At 41.3% G+C, this 26,217-nt stretch overlaps 1 protein-coding gene across 1 annotated transcript in view; it reads left to right on the top strand.

The window, feature by feature from the left end:
- Positions 1 to 927: 927 nt before the first annotated feature.
- The window catches only part of LOC148026792 (dynamin-related protein 3A-like), a 41,550-nt gene continuing 16,260 nt past the window's right edge, over positions 928 to 26,217 (top strand). The window contains exons 1-10 of the mRNA XM_087691320.1: positions 928 to 1,566; positions 1,685 to 1,967; positions 2,049 to 2,077; positions 2,166 to 2,267; positions 21,088 to 21,156; positions 21,248 to 21,307; positions 21,409 to 21,522; positions 21,605 to 21,653; positions 21,803 to 21,912; positions 22,020 to 22,112. Of these exons, the coding sequence (XP_087547446.1) occupies positions 1,162 to 1,566; positions 1,685 to 1,967; positions 2,049 to 2,077; positions 2,166 to 2,267; positions 21,088 to 21,156; positions 21,248 to 21,307; positions 21,409 to 21,522; positions 21,605 to 21,653; positions 21,803 to 21,912; positions 22,020 to 22,112 (1,314 nt within the window). The 5' untranslated portion in view covers positions 928 to 1,161. The remainder of the gene's footprint in view (positions 1,567 to 1,684; positions 1,968 to 2,048; positions 2,078 to 2,165; positions 2,268 to 21,087; positions 21,157 to 21,247; positions 21,308 to 21,408; positions 21,523 to 21,604; positions 21,654 to 21,802; positions 21,913 to 22,019; positions 22,113 to 26,217) is intronic.

Raw genomic sequence — 26,217 nt, forward strand, 5'->3', positions numbered from 1 at the left:
AGAGGTTATATAAAGAGTGTAGCTAGTTTGTGTGCATGTCATTCAACTTTCATCACGCATTGGCTACTACTACAACACATGCCATTTTAATCCTTAGATCCTTCCATTGGTTGCTTGAAGGATGGAACTCGTGACCTTGGGTTATCATACATATGTACTTCCACTTGAGGTAGGAGGTTTTGGCTAGAACAAGGTGATAGCAAACACATAGTTGGGGATGTACAAACTAGCAAAATGGACCAATGAGAGTATGGAAAACTGGTGGCGAACACTTGCTTGTTTACATATAGACATTGGATACCTTTTCACTTTTGTGGAAGCAATCAATTCTCTGTTGCTCACACTTCCAAGAAATTTGGGTGAGGAAGTTCCCCTACATAGTTTCGTTTGCACACATAGAAAATGAATTAGGGGTGTAGGATGGGTCCCTCTCCCCCTTCAAAGCTGTCTCTTGATGACCAATTACAACTCAAGTTGTCACTAACTATTTGTGAGCTATCGTTCCTTATATGTGTAAACGATGCATGGGCAAATGCACAACCATGGGCCATTGCTCCATCAGTTGGGTGCAGGTTTTGGGGGGGCCATTAAGGTGTGTGACTGCCCTGAGTGTAATCTCCACAAGAGAAGTACATGTTGAAGCCTAGAGTGATGGGCGGGGCATTAAGGCGTGTGACTGCCTCGAATGTAATCTCCACAAGAGAAGTACATGTAGAAGTCTCGAGTGATGGGCAAGAAAAAAAAGGAAAAATTAGCAAAGGAAAAGCGCTTTAGGCTAGGCTATGTGTGTGAGAATCATGAAGGTAAAGATCCTCTCCAGAAGAGAAGTACATGTAGAAGTCTCGAGTGATGGGCAAGAAAAAAAAGGAAAAATTAGCAAAGGAAAAGCGCTTTAGGCTAGGCTATGTGTGTGAGAATCATGAAGGTAAAGATCCTCTTTTGCAAGTCATCGTTCTTCTAGCGAGGGAGGGGAGGGACTGTGCAGGCATTTCAAAATCCAAGTAAAAAACAGCCTCTGAGAGAGAGACACACACACACACACAGAAACAGAGAGGGGGAGAGAGAAGACGGTGCGCGCGGAGGCAGACGGGGACAGACACACAGGAACGGGCACAGACTTGCAAAGAAAGAAGCAAGCACGCAGCCACGGACGCCGAGGTGATGGATGACAAGGTGATGCCTCCGCAGGCGGCTGCCGCCGCGGCGGGGGCACCACCTGCTGCTGCTAACAGCATCACGGTCCCCCTCGGCCAGTCCGTCATCCCGCTCGTCAACAAGCTGCAGGACATCTTTTCCCAGCTTGGCAGCGCTTCCACCATTGATCTCCCCCAGGTCGCTGTTGTCGGCAGCCAGAGCAGTGGCAAATCCAGCGTCTTGGAAGCCCTCGTTGGCCGTGACTTCTTGCCCCGAGGTTCAGACATTTGCACCCGGCGACCCCTTGTATTGCAGCTCGTACAGCTGATCACCAGGCCCGACGACAAATCGGAAGTGCTTGAATGGGGCGAATTCTTGCATCTACCAGGAAAGCGCTTCACAAACTTCTCAATGATCCGAAGGGAAATTCAGGTGAGTTTCTTGTGGTCCTCCCCCTGGTCTATTGGAGGGAGGGATTTAGTTTGGGCAGGGTCATAGCGTCCTCGCTGTTCCTCTTGCTATGGTTGCCTGAAAAGATGGTTACCTGCAGGCTGAGACAGAGAAGGAAATAGGATCAAACAAAGGCATATCTGAGAAGCAAATCCGGCTGAAAATATTTTCACCTAATGTTCTGAACATCACTTTGGTGGATTTGCCTGGCATTACAAAAGTACCAGTAGGTGATCAGCCCAGTGATATAGAGGCACGAGTAAGAACTATGATTCTTAATTACATCAAGCACGAGACATGCATCATATTGGCTGTCTCTCCTGCCAATGCTGACCTTGCTAATTCTGACGCACTTCAAATGGCAAGGATAGCAGATCCAGATGGTAAAATCCTGATGTATGTTCCCCTTTGTAAATGTCTTGTTGTTTTCATTGCACTGAGTGTCCTTTGTTTGCTATTTTTAGGATCTCGCACCATTGGTGTAATCACAAAGGTAATATGAGCCTTATTGTGTTGATGTCTCCCATTGAAGTGATTGAAACATTTCTCATGGCTCATTAAGTTTGTATATTTGGAGTCAGCTGGATATAATGGACAGAGGAACTGATGCTCGAAACTTTCTTTTGGGAAATGTCATACCCCTACGACTTGGTTATATAGGAGTCGTGAACCGCAGCCAAGAGGCAAGTCCTATTTCTCCCTTTAAATGCAGGCTCTATATTTCATATGGCTTCATAGCTTTTCTAGTGGTTGCATTTGTTTGATTTGGTTAGTTTGTCACTTATGTTGGCCTTTCTCTTTTGAACAAGTTAAATAATAAATTAGGGAGTTCATTTTAACTTGGAGAAGAAGTTCACAGGGACCAAGGTTTTGGAGAGCAATCATTGAGTGTGCTCTTTCTTGTAATATGGGGCTGCTTATATTGCACATATCTCTTAAAACCAAGTGCAATGCCTAACCTTATAAGCGCATCATGAAGTACTTGTTTTCAGGCTGCACTAGGTGGTTACAAGCAACATGTTCTTTTTAGTATAAATAGGTAGTTGTTTATTGTAGTAGTGCATGTTTTGAATGGCCATCTCAGTTTGTAGTACTAGGTTAATACCTCCTCCTTTGCGTAATGGTAAAGATTTATCCCTATGTATGTGTGTGTTCTCTTGCATTACTCTTAGGGTTTGTGTTATCATAGTGGGCTTAGGCCAAGGGCTTAGGTCAATTAGTAGTCCCCCCGGGCCCATGGCCCCAAGTGCAAGGAAGAAGGGACCCAAACTTGCCCCTAAAAGCGAGGTTTTTTGTTATTTTTGATAGAGCCCTTGCTAGATGTTCCTAGGTGCTTTAAAGACCTTAGAAGGCTTTCCTCAATAAACCCTCTTTTGCTTGTGATTGTGATAAATTTTCATATTGCAGGGCTGCTATTTCTATTGAAAAGTTAGCTCATTAAGCGTAGTGGAAAGTGTTATGTGGCATGCAAAAATATCATCATCATGTTGAGTGTGATCTCAAGTACTGGTATTTCCTATGCACAATTTTTGCCTTGATAGTAGCAATCATTTGGAGCATGTATCCTTACATGTGTGAGTGGTCTCATACTAGTTTATAGGTTCAACCATGCTATTCTAATGGGCATAGGATGCTTTATATCGACATCTAAGGGTACTATGATTTAGTTCTCTCTTTGCCCTCAGCCGACTCTTAAAAGCTTCTGTTATTATTTTGAATGTAGCTTGTGTTGAGGTGCTTTAAAGATTTGGAGAGTTGTATGTAGGATTGGGTGGTCATCTTTTTAGGAACTTCTATTTATCAAGCCCAGCTCAAGGTGTTACACAGAGTGTGAGAACATATGTATATATTGAATGTGGCTTAATCAAGTAGTTTTCATAGACCTCCCCTCTCTATCCAATAAACTACATCTATGAACTTGGAAAAACTACAAAGTAATTGCTTACAAGAAGCAAGAGTTAGTACTTTGTGGGTTTAGGTTGAGGTTTTAAACAAGCTAGGGCCAGAGACCAGCTACAACCTTGTCTTAGGTTCTAAATTATAGGGCTAGGGCCATCTCCTTCTTGGTCTTGGGCTCCACTGTATCCTAGATTGGTATCCATTGATTTGAAAACAACCATTTGTTGAAGCAACCATGAAAGGGTGCTGCTACTACTATGACATTCTCTTGGAATGGAAATCACATAGTGAGTCTATCACAATTGAATGATGATAAGAAAGGTTATGAAGGTCAAGAGAATAATGATAATACATGAACATGTAATGTAGCACATTTTCCCTCCCTTCGTATGGAAACGTTGCAAAATCTTAGATATATACATACTCTTGTTGTGACAGATAAAGAAGACCTTTCAATTTGTTTTTGTGTATATGCATCCTAAGAATATGATTGGCTTCACCAAGATCCTTCATATAAAAGTTGCCATGTAGGTTTTGCTTCAATGTGTCTAATGCAGGTAAATCCCTACCACAAATTAACATATCATCCACATACAAAATCAGTATAATAAGGTTGCCATCTGCCGCCTTCTTGGTATACAAGCAGTGATCCACTTGACTTCTTTGAAAACCTTGAGATTGCATGAATGTATCAAACTTATGATACCATTCACATGGCACTTGTTCCAGCCTATACAAGTTTTTATTGAGTTTACATACCATCTTTTCTTGCCCCTTAGCCACAAAACCTTTTGGCTGTTGCATATATATTTCCTATGCAAATCACCATGTAAGAAAGTAGTCTTTACATCCATTTATATGAGTTTCATAACCTCACATGTAATCAAACCCAATATGGTTCGTAAAGTAGTCATTTTGACTACAGTAGAAAAGATCTCATCAAAGTCAATTCCATATTTCTACTTGTACTCTTTGGCAACTAGTGGTGCTTTGTACTTTTGTAAGGAACCAGAGGTGACCTTCATTGTGTAAACCCATTTGCATGGTAGGATTTTCTGCCCTTAGGCAAATGCATCAAATCCCGAGATTCCATCTTTGATAGCATAGCTTTATGCCATTTCTTGCTGTCCTTTCTGTCCAGCGCTTCCTTGAAGCATGACCGTTCACCACAATCTGTTAACATGACATAATCAACAACCTAAATTGTACCAGGAACAAACCTATTTGGTTGTTTGGTATTTCTAGTTGACCTATTGACCTATTGACCCAATGATTAGTGTTTGCTGGCCGTTCAGCTTGCAAATGTGCATGAACAGCTTGCTGTTCCAAAGGTTTAGCATGTTGTATTGCTAGTTTTGGTTGTTCCAAAGGCACATTTTCTTGCTGACACTGTGGTATATCATGGGCAACTTCTTGCTAATCAATATCAACATCATTCCCTGTATTTATAGGGTCATTTACAACAAGTTTTTGTTGTTGTACAACAGGCATCCTGTGTTGTGCTACAGATATTTCTTCTTGGAATACAACCCTTTTCACATTTTTTGTCTTTTCAGACTGTTTATGTATGCGATTTTCCAAAAGAAGATTACATTAATGTTGCGTACAATTTTTCTTTTTTCGGGATCCCATAACTTATACTCCATTTCTCCCTCATCACGATATTCTAGGAAAATGCATTTAGAGGACTTTGGTTTCAATTTGCTGCGTTGTTCTTTGTGTATATGCACAAATGTCTCGTAGCTAAACACTCTCAAGTGTATATACGAAGGTGGCTTGCCCGACCACACTTCTTGAGGAACTCTCTCTTTTCCCCCCCCTTTTCCAAAGACCTATTTGGTGATTGATTTATCAAGCGTACAGTTGTGATAATAACCTTAGCTAAAAAATCATGACGTAATGCAGCATGAGATAGCATGATATGGACCTTCTATTGAATAGTCCTATTTATATGCTTTGCAATACCATTTTGGGGCGAATTATAAGGGGCAATAAGCTTCCTTTTTATCCCTTTGCTATCACAAAAGGCTTGAAAGGCTTTAGATACATATTCCCCACCATTGTTAGAGCAAAGACACTTTAATGTCTTGTTGGTTATACTTTCAGCAAAGCCAGGAATTTTTTAAACTTTTCTAAGGTCTCGTCTTTACGATGGATCGAATAAACCCATACTTTGTGCGTGGCATCATCAACAAAGGTGATAAAATATTTCTTTCCCCCTAGAGATAATCCTGGCATCTCTCATACATCTGAATGTACTAACTCTAAGGGTGAAGGTTTTAGTGAAAGAGACTTTTTATGTGATGTTTGAGTATGCTTGCCATAAATACAGTGATCACAATGGTTAAAATCAACATACCTCAAATATGGCAAATAACCCAAACGGAAAGTGCTTTCATTCTAGTTTGACTCATTTGTCCCAACCAACTATGCCACAAAAACACACTTGGCTGTGCGGTTATGGCGATAACATGATCATGCACACTAGATACATGTAATGGATACAAAGTATCACTTTTAGAGCCTTTGGCAACAATTCTAGAGCCCTTACATATTTTTCATTTGCTATCCCTAAAAGTGGTATGATAGCCTTCATCATCTAGTTGCCTTGTGCTTATCAAGCTCTTCTTGAGCTAGGGTACTTGCCTCACATTATGCAAAGTGAACACCTAGCCATGCTGAATTGCCAACTACACATTGCCAATCCATGCAATGTCACATGTATAATTGTCCCTCAAGTAGACAACACCATGCCTACCACCATTGTAGTTAGATAGCTACTCATGGTGTGATGTTACATGGAATAAAGCACCTGAATCAAGAATCCAGGTGTGCATGCCATCATCAGAATATGCAATCAATGATTGTGTACTAAAAGAAGAGGCAAAGGGTACATCATTGCCACGTGCACTCTGGTGATTGACTACATTGACTTCCTCTATTATCACATTGCTCTTCTTTGCACGTTGGTTGTCCTTTTTCTCATCTTTGTTATCATCAATGTTTTTGCCTTTGCCCCTTTCTTTCTTCCACTTAAAGCAATCCCGCTTGAAGTGCCCTTTTTTGCCACAATGATGGCACTACACATTTTTTCCATGAGACTTGCTATGTGCTTTGTTGTCAAAATTGCCCTTCTGTTTAGATCTGCTTCAAGTATGCAATGCATTGGAAGACTTATTTGTTGAAATATTTTGCCTATTGAGCTCTTCCATTAGTAAGGAGCTCTCCACATTTGATTATAACAGCATTGCATTTGAGTTACTCATTGCTGTTCTTAAAGTGTCCCAACTTTTAGGCAAGGTGCATAGCAAAAAAGTTGCCTTGAACTCCTCATCAATGTGAAATTCCAAGGCAATCAGTTGGTTGAAAGTAGAGTTAAACTCATTCAAATGTACAGACATGGCTGTACCTTCCGTCATACGAAGGTCCATAAAAAATTTCAACCAATAAACCTTGTTGGTTGCACTTTTTTGAGCATATAACTCCTCAAGTCTTTGCCATATATCATAGGCAGATTTCAATTTATGGATGTTGAAAAGCAAAGTGTCTGACACTTAAAGCTCTATTGTAGAGTGTGCAAGCTCGTCTAAATCATCCCACTCTTGATCCATGGTTACTGGTTTTACTCCTTTAATTTTGATGGGCTTAACCTCTTTCTACTGGACCGACACTTAAAGCTCTATGGTAGAGTGTGCAAGCTCGTCTAAATCATCCCACTCTTGATCCATGGTTGCTGGTTTTACTCCTTTAATTTTGATGGGCTTAACCTCTTTCTACTGGACCAAGACATTATAGCACTGCTTATGCCATATAGCAAAGTTGTTTGCACCTTCAAGCTTCTTGATGTGCAAAAGATTGCTGCTATCATTGTTGCCAGCCATGATTTGCAGCTCAAAGGTGACTCAAAGGTCAACAAATGTGAGCCCAAATGTCACGCAAATGACCAAGTACAGAGTAAATACGAACCAACAATGAAAATTCAAGTAATTTCAGAAATTTCAGATCTGCAAATCAATTTTCAGAGGTACAAAATGTGTGCTACAGCACACCACAAGCAAGTGCAGCCGTATCACAGGCTAATACATCAGTTACGTAAGAAAGCCCCAAATTTTAGCTGCAATTTCTGCTCCAAATGCATCCATGGGCACCAATTTAACTCTCACAGTCAAAAGCCCTAAATTTCTCTACTCAAATTGTTCAAATGACATCAAACATAACTTCCGAATGGATTGCACAAGCCAATTTCGCCAAAATTTCACAAATTTTGCAAAAGTCCGAAATTTGTTTGGGGTCCTATGTGCTCAATTTGCATAGAAACTGCATTGCAAGTACATATCAAGACCAAATTTGACCCAAATTTTGCAAATTTTGTAAAAGCCCCAAATTGTATGGGGTCCAGTGTGTCAAAATTCCAAGAATTACACCTATCGCATTGCAATTTCTGTACATGTGCAAAAAGCCCCAATTTTTGAGACTCAAGAGTGTGCAAAAAAAAAAAAAGGCACAAACTTTACTTTGACAAGTAAAATCTCTTTCGTATGTCAAAATTCCCAAATTTCGGAGTTGAAAAAATGCTCAATCTCTGAGATTCGTTGAATTGTGCTTTTGTGATTGTAAAGGTCTACAAATTTCAAATAAAGGATAAACCTTTGATGAAAAAAGAGATTTACTAAAGAAAAAAGAAAGGGTGTATCGGGTGATAACTGATTGCCCGCGTCGAATCTTGTGCTCGCGTTGACTTGCCTTGTGATGATCTGTCCCTGTTAGCTTGTTCGACCTGTCCCGTGCTAGCTGTCTGTGGACGATGTGTTGCACAGGCACCTGGACGACCTGCCACACTGCCCATCAAGGGCTTGTCTGCCTATGTTGACTTGTTTGCCCTGTCGAGGGCTTGTCTGCTACTGTACGCTTGACCAGGATTGACGACTTGCAACCTGACTGCGACCGGTAACCTTCAACAATGCAACCTTCAGCTTTGATACTAGTTTGTGGTGGTTGACGGATAGGGAAGGTTCAATCTTAGGCAGTGGTGATGATAGAGAGAGAGATGTTGGGAATAAAGGCCTCGTGCCTTTAAATGTGCATGGGTGTGAACACACCCTTAGCACTTGTACTTACACATATATATCTATCTAAAAACCTAAAGATACTCACTCGTCATTGTACCTACAAATGGGTTCACTCTCGACTTTGCTCTATCTCACTCTCTCCGTCTCTCATTGCGCATAACAACAGTTTGTCTTGATCTATGTGCCCAACCCGCCACTACAAATTGGTATCAGAGTCATCAAGTTTTACAGGCTTCTCGAGACGTCAATCATGAGCTGGGTGAGGAGGCAACTGCCACTGCCAAGGCGACAATTCCAGTTTGCGAGCAGGTAGGCGAGACAAGTCAAAGGCAGGCTTGTGTGCAGGAGAAGCAGTTGTGTTGCCAGTCAGACAGGCGACCGATGGGAGTTGTAGCCTGAATCAGGCGGCATTTTGTCACAGGTGATAAGGCCAGGCTCTAGCGAAGAGAGTATGTGATAGGACCAGCGGGGCAGTGGGCGTGCAACGGGCAGCGCGCAGCCTGTAAATGAGGACCGCGCGACAGGCGGGTGAGTGGCGGGCACGTGGGCGATTGGCGACGACTAGCAATTGGTAGCGGACGGCGCACCGCGTGACGGGCGACAAGCAGGGGACGGCTGCCAGTGGGTTGTCAGTCACGCGACCCACCCGACGGGTCAACAGACCCGTCATAATTTTCTTACAGAATCAATTTGTTCTTGAAACTCCTTTTGCCCACTAGCGGGTGTTTCATCGTGGAGGCACAACTTCCAATTTTCATGCAATCTTGGCTCAAAAATTTGGGGCCTTTCCCGGATTTGGGGAATTTGATGCAAGACAAGCAATTTGTCTCAGAAATTGCAGGAATTTGTGACATTTTGTCCTCGACATTTGGGGCTTTTCATGTACATGCACAAATTGGCCTGAAATTTACCCAATTTCTCGACATTGATGCACATTAGACCCTATGCAATTTTGGGCTTTTGCAGTTTGCGGAAAATTTGTGCAGCATTTGGTCATTTTATATACATGCAGGTTGAATTCCATGCAATTTGGACATCAACACTTGGTAAAATTTGGGGGTTTTGCTGAAATTGCTCTATTTTGGCAAAATTGGCCTGTCCTATGCATGATAGAGAAAATTCAGATGTGTGTTTGATGCTTTGAGCACAAAATTTTTGGAGCTTTTGGCCGTTCGTGTCAAATTTCATGCCCGTGGTTACATGTACAACAGAAATTGCAGCTAAAATCTGGGATTTCTCATGTAAGGTGATGCATATGCCCTTGGAACAACTGTAATCAGTTGTTGAATGTTGTAGCACATGGTTTGGTGCTTGTGAAAATTTAATTACAGATATGAAATTTGTGCTTCTGCCTGGTCATTTATTGCTGATTGGTACTTGTTTGTACCTTGGTCACTTGTGTGACAGTTTTGGGCTTGCATTTGCTGTTTTTTTGTCACATTTGGGCTGAAAATCATGACTGGCAGCAATGATAGCAGTAATCTGATGCACATAAAGAAGCTTGAAGGCGCACATAACTTTGCAGTTTGGCAAAAGCAGTGCTACAATATCTTGTTGCAAAAGAAGTAGGCAAAGCCGATCAAAACCGAAGGGGCAAAGTTTTGATGCCTTGCTGTTCAACATTAAAGGTTTGGATTTTGCATATGCTATATGGACTAGACTGGAAGAACTGTATGCACAAAAGAGTGCTGCAAGCAAAGTGTATTGGCTGAAAAAGCTTATGGATTTGCGTATGAAAGAGGGTACAACAATGTCTACTCACTTGAGTGAGTTTAACTCCATTTTCAGCCAGTTGGTTGCCTTGAAGTTCATGATTGATGAGGAATTTAAGGCTACTTTCTTGCTTTGCACTCTACCAGAGAGTTGGGATACATTTAGGACTGCTATGAGCAATTCTAATGTGATCCTTTTGTATGCTAATGTAGAGAGTGCTCTACTTATGGAAGAGATGAATCGACATAACAATGCATCCAGTAAGTCTTCCAGTGCTTTGCATACTAGGGACAGATCACAGCAAAAGGGCAAATATGATAGCAAGGGACGTTGTAAATCACATGGTAAAGATGTTGAATGTCATCATTGTGGCAAGAAGGGTTACTTTAAACGTGATTGCTACAAATGGAAGAAAGAGAAAGGAAAAGGCAATAAGATAGATGATAGTAAGGAAGAGAAGAAGGACAGTCAGCCTAAGAAGAGCGGTGTAAAAATTGAAGAGCTGAATATAGTCATTCATGACAGTGACAGTGGGAGTGACGTACTCTTTGTCTCTTCACACTTTGGTGCACATGCTTTACTTGTAGATACAGATGATGACATGCATACTTGGATTCTTGATTCATGTGCTTCCTTTCATGTCACTCTTCATCGTGAGTGGTTCTCCGCCTATACAGGGAGTCGACATGGTGTTGTCCATCTTGGGGACAACTATGCATGTGAGATTGCAGGTATTGGCAGTGTGCAGTTACAGTTTTAGCATGGCTTTGTCTTTACACTTCAGCATGCACGGCATGTACTGCAGCTCAAGAAGAGCTTGCTTAGTACAGGGTAGTTAGATGATGATGGTTTTCATACCACCTTTGGTGATGGAAAATGGAAGATCTGTAAGGAATCTAGGATTATTGTCAGAGGTTGCAAGAGTGATACTTTGTATCCACTTCATGTATCTAGTGTGCGTGACCGTGTTGTTGCTGTGACCGAGCAGCCAAGTGTTTCTTTGTGGCATGGCCGATTGGGACACGAGTCAAACGTGAATGAAAGTGCTTTTTTGTTTGGGTTACTTGCCTTGTCTTCGTTATGTTGATTTTGAGCATTGTGATTATTGTGATCATTGTATTTATGGTAAACAAGCACATATGTCTCATAAAAAGTCTTTCTTTGAAATCTTCTCCTCTAGAGTTAGTACATTCAGATGTATGTCAGATGCCATGATTATCTTTAGGGGGAAAGAAATATTTTGTCACCTTTGTTGATGTTGCTACACGAAAGATATGGGTTTATTCTATTAGTAGAAAGAATGAAGTGCTTGACAAGTTCAAAATATTCTTGGCATTGGTTGAAAATCAGATTGATAGGACACTTAAGTGTCTTCGCTCTGACAATGGTGGGAAATATGTGTCCAAGGCCTTTCAGACATTTTGTGACAGCAAAGGGATAAAGAGGAAGATCTCTGCCCCCTCATAAGCCGCCCCAAAATAGAGTTGCAGAGCGTATGAATTAGACCATACAGGATAAGGTCCACACGATGCTGTCTCATGCTACATTATCTCATGGTTTTTAGGTGGAGGCTGTTATGATAGCCGTTCACTTAATTAATCGGTTACCAAACAGGTCTTTGGGGGGGTTGGGGGTTTCCCCAAGAAGCGTGGTCGGGCAAGCCATCTTCATATGCTCATTTGAAAGTGTTTGGCTGCGAGGCTTTTGTGCACATTCGTAAAGAAAAACGCAGTAATCTTGAGCCAAAGTCCTGTAAATGCATTTTTCTAGGATATGGTGATGAGGGTGAAATGGGGTATAAATTGTGGGATCCCGAGAAAAGGAAAGTAGTATGCAGCAATGACGTTATCTTCCGGGAAGATCGCATGCATAAACAGTCCGAAAAGATTGAGGAGGTTCGTAGGGTTGTATTCTGGAAAGAAATACCTTTTGGACAGCAAAATGTGCCCTCTGTACAACAGCAAATACCTGTTTTAAATGAACTTGTAAATGTAGGAAATGATGCTGGAAATGATCAGCCAGCTATTGCACATGAAAATGAGCCACTACATGTGCAGGAACAGCCAGGACAGCAAGCTATTAATGCTGATTTGCAGGCTGAAATGCTAGGACAGCATGCTGAAAATGGAAATTTGCAGGAACAGCCAGCAAAAAATGACCATTGGGTTAGGAGATCGTCTAGGGCTACTAGAGAACCTGACAGATTTGTTCATGGTGCAAACAATGTGGCTGATTATGTCATGTTGATAGACTGTGGTGAACCGTCTTGCTTCAAGGAAGCAATGGACAAACAAGACAGCAAGAAATGGTATAAAGCCATGTTGTGAGAGATGGAATCTCTTGAGAAAAATGACACTTGGGACTTGGTGCAGTTGCCTGAGGGGCAGAAAACACTTCCATGCAAATGGATTTACAAGATGGTCACTTCTGGTTCTTCCCCAAAGTACAAAGCAAGATTGGTTGCAAAGGGGTACAAGCAGGAGCATGGAATTGACTTTGATGAGATTTTCTCTCGTGTAGTCAAGATGATTGCATTGAGAACCATTTTGGGCTTGGTTGCAGTTGAGGATATGGAGCTCATACAGATGGATGTAAAGACTGCGTTTTTACATGGTGATCTGCATGAAGACATATATATGCAGCAGCTTGGAGGGTTTGTTGAACAAGGGAAATAAAAAATGGTATGTAAACTCAAAAGGAGTTTGTATGGGCTGAAACAAGCACCAAGAGAATGGTATCATAAGTTCGATATATTCATGCAGTCCCAAGGCTTTCATAGAAGGCAAGTGGATCATTGCTTGTACACCAAGAAGGCAGTAGATGACAGCTTGATTATCTTGGTTTTGTATGTTGATGACATGTTGATTGCTGGCAAGGATACTCATGCCTTGGATTCATTGAAGCAAAGTCTTCATGGCAGCTTTGACATGAAAGATCTTGGTGATGCAAATCACATTCTTGGCATGGGAATACTCAGAGATAGATCGAAAGGCTTACTCTATCTATCTCAATAGGAGTATATCTCTAAAGTTTTGCAGCGTTTCAATATGGAGGGGGGAAAACAATTGGGGATCCATTGCTTCATATGTGAAACTGAGTGTAGAGATCAACCCTACATCTAATGATGAGAAGTCTGAAATGGCCAAGATACCATATGCTTCAGCTGTTGGCAGTTTGATGTATGCTATGGTTGCTACATGTCTTGACATTGCCTTTGCAGTGAGAGTGGTTAGCAGACACATGGCAATCCTTGGCAAGAAGCATTGGGACGTAGTGAAAGGTATTATGAGATACCTCAAAGGCACAAAGGAGTTGTGCATGTGCTTTGGGAAGCAGAAGGCATCTGTTGTTGGCTTTACATATGCAAACTATGCTGGTCATGCGGATTGCGGGAAGTCCACTTTTGGGTATGTGTTTACTTTCACAGGAGGAGTAGTCTCTTGGATCTCTAGGCTACAAAAGTGTGTTGTATTTGTCTACTACAGAGGCAGAGTATGTGGCTGCCATTGAGGCATGCAAGGAGGCTTTATGGCTTTCACGTCTGGTGGGAGAGCTTGGCATCTCAGAGTTACGTGTTTTCCATTGTGATAGTCGGAGTGCTATGATGCTAGCTCGGAATCTTGTCTTTCATACAAAGACAAAGTACATACAGGTGAAGTACCACTTAATTAGAGATGTACTTGATAGCAAGAGCATTGAGCTAGTCAAAGTGCATATAGATGATAATCATGCAGACCTTCTCACAAAGGATCTTCCAATAGAGAGGTTTGCTCATTCACGAGACAGATGATGGGAGTTGGATAGATATATGTATTTCAGCTTTGTACATACCTAGACTTAGATATTCTTTTCTCCTCTTCAGGCACATTGCCTTTAGGTGGGAGGTTGTTGGGAATAAAGGCCTCGTGCCTTTAAGTGTACTCGAGTGTGAACACACCCTTAGCACTTGTACTTACACATATATATCTATCTAAAAACCTAAAGGTACTCACTGGTCATTGTACCTACAAACGGGCTCACTCTTGACTGTGCTCTATCTCACTATCTCTGTCTCTCATTGCACGTAACGACGGTTTGTCTCGATCTACGTGTCCAATCCGCCACTGAGAGAGAGAGAGAGAGAGAGAGAGAGAGAGAGAGAGAGAGAGAGAGAGAGAAGCAGTAGTAGAGTGTGACGCACAATGTGTGGATGCAAAAAGATATATCACTTATGTAAAGGACTAAAGTACAAGTGCAAGGGTGTGTTCATACCAAGCATGTATAAAAGGCAGGGTGACCCTTTATTTCCAACATGACCAAGATCATCTTGTGGCAAGTCATTGACGAGATCGCAAGTGTTGGGTTGTAGATGTGAGGAGTATGAGCAAGTGGTTTGACGAGCATGGACGCAAGTCGGGAGTCTTCGCGGTTGTGTGATATAGTGAAGATTAATTGAGGCTGTTTGACATTAGGCAAGGACATGCTTTATGGATAGAGTGCTAGAGTGGTGAAATGTCCCCCTAGGATCCAACCTGCACACGAGACAAGGCACAAGACAAAGTCACCATAAAGGGACTGGACTTTAGACTCACCTCTCAGTCGTAGAGCCAAGTGGGCTCACCTGCGAGCCTGGGAGCTAGCAGCACTCCTAGTTGTCTCCGCATGTCGTATGGTATTGATTGTACTGTACAATTCGTACCGTATGAATTTATATGAAAAAACAAGCCGTTTCTGGCCACTATATTTGCACATCCTCTTGCATTGCGCTTGCGCTTTAAACCAGCACGTTCCGCTTGCGTGGCACTTTTGGGGGGGAGGTGGGAAGCCTTGGATACCTCATCTCACCTCCTTTTCCAGCTATCCTTGGATTCCATTCGGCTGGCAACCATCTTTGATTGTTGACCCCTCTTTGACTGTTTTACCCTTCTCTCATACTCCTTTCCTCCATGCTTTCACATTAATTTCAACAAGCATTTGCCATTCTCATCTCTCTCTCTTGGATCTTGAATTGATTTGTGATTTGCGATTCTCATCTCCCATCCCCTCTTTCTCGCTCCCTATCAAATTATTTGTCATTCTCATCTCCCATCCCCTCTCTCTCTCTCTCTCTCTCTCTCTCTCTCTCTCACTCTTGCTCTTTCAACTTTACCCCAACCCTCAGGCCTCTCCCCCTCTTTTAAGTTTCAAGTTTCAAGTGTCAAGACTCAAGCATCTCAGTCCCCCTCTCTCTCTCACTCTCCCCTGGGTCTCTTTATCTATCATTGACACCATTACTCGTGAGAAGCACGAGGCCTTCAATTTGCACATGATCCATGTGGAGAGGGACACAAAGAAGTCCACCTCGCATCATTGGACATGCAAGTATTGTGGGAAGCGCTATGTAAGTGGTGCAACTTGGTTTCTCCAACATCTTTCCAAGATGGGGGAAGGGGGGGGGCAAGTTGCTCAATGCAAGGAGATTCCTCAAAACATCGCGAAGGAGATTCTCGCCAAGATAAGAGGGGGATCCACAAGAGGAGGAGGAAATGGCTTATTAGCACCAACTCCTATGCCTACTAACAAGGCGAGGAAGCATCGGATGTGGACGTATCTTCAATCGATGTGGGAGAGGCCTCTACCATTGGTGGTGGGGGATCCACATCCATATTTGGCTCCGGTAAAAGACAAAGAGAGGAGGTTTATGCGGCGCCAGAAGACAATCCTCTCTCTCTTGAGCTCCTGGTCATGTGCATGGATTGGTTGCCTTTCTTAGAGAAAGGCGACGACTTGCGGACATTGAAATTGCATACATGGTGATTGAGTGCAATCTTACATTCAATGTCCTAAAGCAAGAGCAATGGTCATTGCCAATGTGGGCCTATGTGAAGGACGGAATTGTGTCACATACAACGACATGAGGATGAGAAAGATTGATGAAGAGGAGAGGATTAATAGAGCCCTTGATCCTATTCGAGCCGCATAGATAAAATATGGAGCGGATAAAATATGATTGCTCCATTCTCACTGATAGATGGAGTGAGTATAAGAAACGGGGCATTATCATCATCATCATCCACCTAATGTTAATTGTAGTTTGTACCTTTCTTTTTTGGTAGCTTAGTCGACTTGATGTTATCTCTATATAAATTGATAGAAGGTACAAGACATCATTATTAATACTTTGGATATGCTTGTAAGGCCATGCTAATGCACATCTTAAGGAAAAATTTCAAGTATCTCCATTGCCAAGCCTTGGAGAAGCTAAGGTAGATGCCACTGAAAATTAAAAGGTAAAGAGGTAGCACTAGACAAGAAAGAGGAAGACAAATTAAAAGAGGCTCAGTTAAGCAAAAAGAACCTATTGCCAACAAATACCAAGATATGAGACGGTATAGAACCAATGTGAGTCACAAGGTGTGAAGGCACTGTCACCTGCTCCTCTCTTCACTAGAACCAGTTAGGTGATGGATAATCATGATGATGAATGTGGAGGAGAAGACTGAATAAATAGGTAATATAATGTGATAAATCATGTCAGATCGGCCAGCAATAAATGCTAAAATGACCATCATAAAATGCTAGAAAAATGCCTAGATAATTAGAATAATATCTTAGTGTCTTAGCCCATTGATATGCATAGACTCAGCCATGCTAATAGCTTCTTCTTGCTTCGAATACCCTTAAGTAAAAGTGCTAAGGGTTCAACAATATTAGCATGGTCCTTAATGAATTTTTGAAAAACTTGAGTAAAATCTAAAAATGACTTTATTTGCCTTGTGGTCGCAAGGTTCTGATCACCTACATCTTGATAGGCCCAGAATCTTGCTCACTTTGATGGAAGCCTATGTATACATCTCGAGAATATGCGGACTTCATTTTTGTCAATAAACATAGGTTTGCATTGACAAAAAAAAGATCATTTGCTCTTTGTGGCCCCAAGCGATTCCTTTTCTTTGTATGGATGTGACTAAAAGTGCTCCAAAGCCTCTCTAATTTTGATGCTGATGAGATTACCTATCACGTTGAGCATCAAGCCACCCAAATATTTCCTCCTTGTTGTGAAAGTTCGCAAGTTGATCTTTCACCTATCTACGTTCCTCCGGAGTAGGAACCAACTTTTGAAGAGTTGATTTCCAACCTTGCACGACCTTAACATTTGCTTGAAGAGCGCTTCCCTTGTGTTGAAATTCATGATCTAGCACATAAGCTACGCAATGTAGTGGAGAGTAATACTGATTCCACCTACTCATTGCAAGCTCTTCAATCTCTTACAATCTAGCTTTATTAGTCTTAATGGATTCGGTGTTTTCTATCATCCGATCCATATGCTTTACCTCGGGCCAATAATCCTCTTGAGTGATGGTGGTATATCACAAGTGTGCACATATTTGTGCAACAAGTAGGCCAACCCTCCCATTTTGGATCAGCCACCATTTGCTTTTATGCCGGTCTCATATTGCGTAAACAATGAAGCATTAGAAAGTTGCATGCAAATGTGGTCTTTGCATACTTTAATAACTCCTTTACAAACTTCCTGTATAATGCCAATGAGAAATGGTGATGAGTGACGAATGTCACTATTTCCTTACTTGTAGTGATAATGCTTTTAACCCATGGCAAAGAACCAATGTCCTTCAGCAAATTGTTGAGGCAATGTGCCATGCATGGACTCCATGTGATGCTAGGATACTTGCTTTCCAACAAGCCACGTGCTGCTCTATTAGTGGCTTCTCCATCTGATACAAATTGCACAACATTTTGTGGACCCACATACTCCACAACCTCACTCCAAAGCTTGTGTAAGATAGGAGTTGTCTTTTGTCGTGGACCACATTCTGTAGACTCGAGGTAAAGTGCTTTTTCGCAACAAGCTACAAGCACTCCTTCTAAAGAATGACAGTGCACATTTGTCCATCCATTGCCTAGTAGTAGCGATACACCATATGAGCTCCACTTTTGCTTTATTGGTTGTATGGCCTCTTTAATGCTTGAGGCCTCATCCTCAAGGAGCTTTTCCGGCAATGCATCATATGTGGGAGGTTTATAGGTGGGCACAAATTGAGTGATCTCTGTCTCAATCTCCTTCAAGAAAGGAGATCATGCAACATTAAAAGAAATTCCACAAGAATAAAAGAAATGAGCCATTGCTACATCAACTTGTGCCTTGCGTTTGGCATGCCAAGAAGTAAACAATGTTTTGTTTACCTTGAGAGGCTAGTTGGAAAGTTGCTGCAGCTCCATGTGTACTAAAAGCACTGCTAGCTGAGAAAGAAGATTGGCTCCCTTGATCTACATGTGCACGAGGACCCGAGGTTGCACTAGTGGGCTGCCTTTACACTGGAATAGCAAAGGGATTTTGAGCAGCTTTTGATTGTGGAAACATTTTGTGCTCTCTCTCCATTTGAGCATGCTCCTCCATAGGAATCTTGGCGCAAGCCTTAATCCCAATTCCATTGAGACCAAGTAGATGGGATTTCACCCTTTCTACTGATCCACCTTTTTCAATGTCACAGTAATGGCGCATCCACCACCTGGCACCACCTTTCTTACTATTGTACTTGTCTAGGATCTTGACTTGATCCCACCAATAGTCGGCTTGGGTTCTATCCACCTTTTTCAATGTCATAGTAATGGCACATCCACCACTTGGCACCACCTTTCTTACTATTGTACTTGTGTAGGATCTTGACTTGATCCCACCTATAGTCGGCTTGGGTTCTCTCATTAAGAAAAGTTTCAGCAGCTTTGGGATTCATATTGAGAGGAAGAGAATGCTTTGAGAGAGAGAGAGAGAGAGAGAGAGAGAGAGAGAGAGAGAGAGCGTGCGTGCTGTTTGCTTGAAGGCTAGGATGCTTACATAGATGGTGATTGATTGGATACTTGGAGGATGCTTTGGGTAAAGCCCAATTGCATATTTATAGTATTCTTGGTACCCTTGCTGCCTTTTTAAAAAAGTTTTTGACTTTTTTAATTACACAAGCGGGGTGTAATAATTACTTAATCTTTTTGTTATATTCTACAATCTGTTGGGGGGGGAGAGAGAGAGAGAGCTGTTAGTGACAGTCCTGAGTTTGCTCTAATCTCATAACTGAAGGTTGTTGGCAAGTGGACTGTGGTAGGCTATTAGTGGAAGTCCTCAGTCTGCTGTATGCCCATAACTGAAGTCTGTAACTTTGTTGACAAATGAAATGAGAGAGAGAGAGAGAGAGAGAGAGAGAGAGAGAGAGAGAGAGGAAAAAAAAGAGAGAGAGAGCGCTGTTAGTGGCAGTCACAGGTCTGTTATGCTTATAATTGAAGATTGTTGGTAAGTGGACTGGGGTGGGTGTGTGTGTGTGTGTAGAGAGAGAGAGGGAGAGAAAGAAATAAAGAAAGTTATATTAACGTCTACGAAAGGCCAAAGTGGCCTATGAGACCAAAACGTTACGTACAAAATGTCTGGGAAACTTTCCAGGTCCCAGTTAGCTACCATCTAATGCTATTATAAACTAATTGAGTAGGTACAAGGTGGTATATAGGCTGGGTACAATTCATATGTGTTCCAAGTATGGTGTGGAACTGCTCATGGATCTTGGTCATCCTAAAATGTCTCGCATGGGTCTATCTAACATCGATAGGCTGAATCGGCGGGGCAGGGCCCTCCGGTGGCAGCGTAGTATCCCTTGTATCCTTGACATGTGCCTCCTGTGGGGGTGGGGGACCGGTTGGGTGTGGGCGTCGGGCTTTGCTTCTTGCCGTGGCTATGGCTAGGGTGGTCCCCCGCGGCTGGGAGGTTAGTGGGGCTGGTGGGGGCTCAGGGGTGGAGAGAGAGCGAGCTGTTAGTGGCAGTCACAGGTCTGTTATGCTCATAACTGAAGACTGTTGGTAAATGAACTCTTGAGAGAGAGAGAGAGAGAGAGAGAGAGAGAGAGAGAGAGAGAGAGAGAGAGAGAGAGAGATGACTCCACATCCACAAATGAACCGTCCTTGCTCTAGTCCGTGATGGCCAGAAACGATCTTGGAATAATGGGCACTTGTAGACCTGGTGCACGACACGTTTCTCCAATAGCAACCGAGAGATAAACAGAAAAACGGATAGAAACGACCAACATTTTTAACTATTAAACATTAAATCTTAAATACTATTTAACATTATTAGTTTTAAAGACAATGCTACAAAACATTAAACATGACGATTAAAGCATTAGGAAAAGAAAATAATTAAAGAGACGTGAACACGATTAACGATATTATTCACATTGATTATTTACGTGAATATAATGACTTTAAATGTCATTATTCACACGAAATGGGGCAACACGAAAACTTTTAAACAAAAACGTTTCAGACCTGTCAGGAAATGGGGCAACACGAAACGTTTCTCCAAGGGGAAGTGCCATGTGGCAGCAGTTTCCCCAAAGGGAAAACGTTTCAGACAAGGAAATGCATTTTGGGGCCTCCACACGTTTCGGTGTTTCGGGTTCTGCAAAGGGGCGTTTCCTGCTTCTATGGATTCTCTACTTCTCTTCCTTTTGGCCACATTGGAGCTTAGTGTTTTCCTTCTGTCCTTTTGTGGTTCATGTGCTCTTCTCTTGTCTCCATCTTTCTATCCCTTCCATTCCACCCTCTTACTCCTTGTTGGTAAATGTCTATGTTACATTGTGCAAGAGTGTGTTCAATTACAAATCTCCCGTGGAAGCTAGTCAGCAATGCTATTGGTAGGTGTGCCACATTTGCAATGTGTGATCAGTGTTGTTCTGTTTGCTTGCAGTGCACATTGTTGGTAAATGTTTTTGTTCCATTGTGCAAGATTGTTTAAATTTCTCTTAGCTCCTGATATGCCAATTCTAACAGAAATATTTGTTTTTGTTTCTGGGCTTTTAAACAGGACATCTACAAAAACAAGAGTATCCGTGATGCACTTGTTTCTGAAGAAAATTTTTTCCGCTCATGGCCAGTGAGTTCTGTGGTTGATACAAATGGTCCAACCGGTTTCCTTTTTCAAATTCAGATCTGCAAGCATCTCATCTCATTTTGTGACTTGACAGGTGTATCATAGTTTGGCTGATCGGTGTGGTGTTCCTCAGTTAGCAAAGAAATTAAACAACGTATGAAGTTCTTTTAAGACTTAAGGCCAAAATATTTATGTTATGGTACATAATTAGGGGGTGCACCTGGTTATGATCCATGAATTTATCTTGTTTGGCAGATTTTGGTGCAACATATAAAAGCAATTCTTCCTGATATGAAAGCCCGTATCAATACTCAGATGGTCACATTAGCAAAAGAATTGGCTAGCTATGGTGAACTCACAGACTCAAAAGTGAGGGCTTTGACATTGATGCCTTTTTTACCAACGTTTTGGCTAGATTGCAGTTCTGAAATCAGTTCCTTTTGTTGCTCAGTCAGGTCAAGGTGCACTCTTGCTTAATATCATCACAAAGTATTCTCAAGGTAAGAACCTCGTTTGACGTTTTCAGTTGCTTTTTAGGTGCATTCCAAACAGGTCAAAATCTGAGGACATTTAACGTTGCTTTTTATGTGGGTGCTACTGCTACTTTTTTCAAGGATATTAAATGTGTTGCAGCTGTAATGATGAATAGGGTTTGCTTCTATTATTGATGGAAAGAATGAGGAGATGTCAACTGCAGAGCTATCAGGAGGAGCTCGGATCCACTATATATTTCAAAATATATTTGTAAAAAGTTTAGATGTAAGTAGTTGCAGGTAAACCATCCATTAATCTCTCTTGAAACTTTTGGGTAGTTGCTAAGGTCTTAATGATTTGTATTTGTTGTATTTGTTACTGTATTTTGTCAGGAGGTAGATCCTTGTGATGATTTGAGTGATGAGGACATTCGAACTGCCATCCAAAATGCAACAGGACCAAAGAATATCATTTTTATCCCAGAGGTCTGTCAAAATTCAATTGTTCAAGATTAACCTTTAACTGGCTGAGAGGTTTAGACAAGCAGAGATTTTTCATTCATCATAGTTCTGTGGTAATAAATTGAAAAGTATTTCTGCTAATATTAGTACATGATTGTCATGAACTAGTAGAGGCATGATGCTTCTGCTTATAGTTGATTGTTTGGCAAAAATGACAAAGAATTTTATGAACTTGAACTATGGTGGCTTGTGAATAGTTGTATTTCAGAAAATGGATTGAGAGAGTGAATCAAAGATTGTCAAGTATGTGTCTCCAAGTGACAAAGTTCTGTCTTTCTCCACTGAAATTGCATACAGCACAGTGCAGAATTGAAAATTTTAATCAGCAAAAGGTGAGATTTGATGCAGATTGTGCACAATAAGTCCAAAGACGCAATCTCATGAAGCCTGATGTGGGATTGCAGAAGATTAAGCTGAGTGAGGAGGGCATTAACTCTTTGCAGAGCTGAATGGATATGCTTGCTTCAGTGATGTCATCTGCAGCGGAGAAATGGGACTATGTTTCTGGTGAAGCAATCTCGTAAGCCTTTCTTGCAGGCAATGAAAACCTTATTATCACTCTGTTTATGGACCTAGTTGCTTGGGAGAAATGGCGAAATTCTGGGAGTACTTGAACTGAAATATAGCTAAAGATTATTCTATTCTCTTGGGTGACAAGAATATGACCTTGGATGAGGTAGATGGATCTCATGGAAGAGGAGCTATGATATATGATCAAAGCTTGTGTTGGGACAGTATGGTACTGTGGCACCAGTTTATTGATTTCTCACATAGGCTTGCTGAGGTAAGAGGTTCTGGTTACATTACTGTTACCAGCGCACATTTCATGGGTGTTAGGCACAGGCACCTGTGTGGGCAGCTGGGCAGCCCATTTAGGGCTAGCATATGTGTCTCAGGACTCATTCTGTAGACTATTTATACTGGACTCCTGCTCCACTCTTGTATTGTTGTGTCATATCCACTTGGAGAGAGGGAGATTGGAGGTAATACTGGTCATCACATGTTCCATCACCAATACGATTTGTATGGTACATCTCATGTCTTGTATTATGGATTCCATTGCCTATTCGTTCACTCTTTGACCACTTGCATTCTGTCTTCCACTGTTCATTCTTCTCAGTTTTCAGAAGTTGTGTTCTGCTGCTGTCATTGTTTTGCTCATTCTCACATGGTATCAGATGACCAGAATGCTGGTGCGGTGCTTTGTGGGGTGCTATTACTGATTCATTTGAGGTCTGAAGTGCTGTGTATTTCCCACTGGAGCTGCTGAATTTTGTATTTGGTGCCTCTGCACCTTTGTCTACTGCTGGTGACCTGTCAATCAACTGGGCAACCTGTTTCTTAAGCTGGCTGACCTGATTTCCCTGGTCCACAAGGCTGGAAACCTGCGTTTTGACTGCTTCCGTTGTCATGGAGGGTCATACTGCTATCACCAAGGGTTCTCAACATGTGGCCTGCTGTTCTTGATCATTTTGGCTAACCTGCTCGGGACTGTGGTGAATGTTGTGTTTTTTGCTGATCTGATTATTCTTAGTCCTCATACTTGCATTTTGCCTTTTACATACATAGTGGGTCTTGTGTGTTGGTTGGGGTGATGTCTCACTACATTCACTTCATTATTGCTTCCATATCCATGCTTTTAACTTGCTTGTGTTCATGTTCTGTGTTTTGAGGTTTGGAACCCTTACGCTGTTCTGGCTGATTGACCACTGGTGCCCTAGGTATCTCTTACTCTCCCTTCTTTGTTATCTTCTTGCATGCCATTGTTGTTCTCTATGACGGCTCTATTTGATTGCTTGGGATTCTCTCACCATGGCCTAACTTTGTTCTTCTCAGCCTTCTTTTTTGAGCCTGGAGGCTGCTTGGATTTTGGTTCTTGGCTGCAGGTTTTTGCCTTTTGCTTCAACCATGCTTCAAGCTTCATGGATTTGATCCGCATCTTTGGTGCTTGTAGATGCTTTTTGAAGGATGGTAGTTTGTCATGAGGACGTGAAATTTTATTGCTTTGCTTAGCGTTTGATTAAAAGCTAATCAAATGTGCAAACACATGTGGGTTGCATATCAATTATTTCAGTGTGGGACCTAGGATCCCGAGATATTTGTTGGTGCCAAAGGCAAAAGTTGTAATATTTCATGCTTGATAGGTATTGGGTGGTACTTGGCGTTAGATTTGGGCCTAGACTAATTTATTGGTCACTAATGTTGGTGGTGGCATTAGAGACTAGGCGTTAATTAATTAATTAATGCTAGTCTAAAGGTCGGTAACTGCTCAAGGATACTTGAGAGACAAATTGGCTAGTGAAATCAAATTTTTGAGTACTAGAATAACTAATAAATTAATTTTTAAATTATTAGAAGGTTGCCACACTTGGCAAAACTTGCCCATGCAAGTGGGAAAAGCGTTTTTGGGGGTTGGTGGAAGCTTATTCTAGCCATTGTGAGAGAGGAGGCTGTTAGAGAGGAAGGAGAGGTTGTTGAATTGTTCCATAGTATTGGAGACCTCCTTAGAAACTGAAAATAGCTGTTTGAATGTCTATAGAAGCATGCAACAATCCCAGAAAGGCCAAAATAGGTAGGTGACAGGAGTTGGAGGTTAGTGACATGGCTCCCAGTGGACTCTCTTGACCAAGGGTTTTCACGAAGAAAATTAGAAATTCTCTCTCTACTCCAATCATTTCTTAGCTCCCCCCAAGCTTCAGCATTTTCCAGCAGTTTAAGTCATTAGAGGAAGAGATTTTAGTCAATCTGTGTTGTAAACCCTAGTTTACGGTAGAAATTAAGGTTTTGACAGCTGCGTCGTGTTGGATGCTCAGAATTAAAGATCTAAGACTTAAATTCTAGTGCTTGAAATTGAGGAATTTATGGGTTATTCAGGAGACCAAGCAGCCAATATCAAAATTGGGGCTGAATTTGTCTTTGCAAGAAGCAGGGTGAAGGCCTATCTCCAAGTAAACCAAGGGAAAATTGGTTTGAAAGCTTATTGGTCATTTATAATAGCAACAGACACTTGGATTAGCGGAGGAGATTAGTGAATCTCAGTTGCACTTTATCCATTTGCAATTGAATATAAAGAAACATTGCAAGGGGTGCTAGTTTTGGGGCCAACATGTTGTTCATTGTCCAAGATTAAAGTGGTTAAGTGTGCATTTTTAGTTTATGTGATTTATTTACTTGCTGTAATTATTGTTAAATTAGGTTATTACCACCCTTTTAGAGGAGGAAGGCTGGTTTCATGCTACATAGATGAGATAATGTCATGCTTCTCCAAGTGGTGGTGATGTAGATTGATAGATGATGGTGATAGATGTAGAAAGGGCCACCAGGTTTCTTAATGGCATAGCTGGTTTTGTTTGGTTGATGGAGAGATGATTGCTACTAGTTTAGCGAGAAGTTTCAAAATGAGAGGTTTCATACATAGAAAATGGTTTCATAAAACTTTAGAAACAGTAAACGATACATTAGTTAGAAACTTGTAAATAAAGTACAATAAGTCTTTAAGCTTTGTACAACTTTCACAAGAACTTAGCAAACAAATTTGAACTCGACTTAAAAAATATTAATTTTTAAATTGGATTAAAAAATAAAAAATAATTAATAGGTTTTTGAATCACAAGAGTACCATATTTGTCAATTATGATGTATGACTAATCAATGAATCATGAGCCATGATTAAGCGAATTGCCATTTGTTGTTGAACATTTAAACGATAAGTAAGTACCAAACAAATCTAAAAAGTGCACAATGCTATATATAAGCTATAACATGTAAGAGTTTCAAAGTAAGGTGTAAGAATATTTTTTTAAATTTATTTAAAAAGCATGTTTGATAATTATAAAACATTGAAATGTTTTGTATGTTTCTTACTTTGAAGAAATACATTTTTTTGCAACATTGTTTGCTACATCAACTCTTGATGTCTGAGATTTACTTTGATGGTGGTTTTGTATAAGGAAGCAAAGCTCACCCTTCTAAGGCATGGCTAGGTTGGATTCTTGTTGATGGGTTTGCCCATGCGAGTTTTGGTATTGTGATTTCCTCTACAACAATATCCATTTGCCATTGGTGCATG

Source organism: Lygodium microphyllum, chromosome 13 (assembly GCF_053477565.2).
Source record: "Lygodium microphyllum isolate KBCC chromosome 13, Lygodium_microphyllum_v1.1.10, whole genome shotgun sequence".
Lineage (NCBI taxonomy): Eukaryota > Viridiplantae > Streptophyta > Polypodiopsida > Schizaeales > Lygodiaceae > Lygodium > Lygodium microphyllum.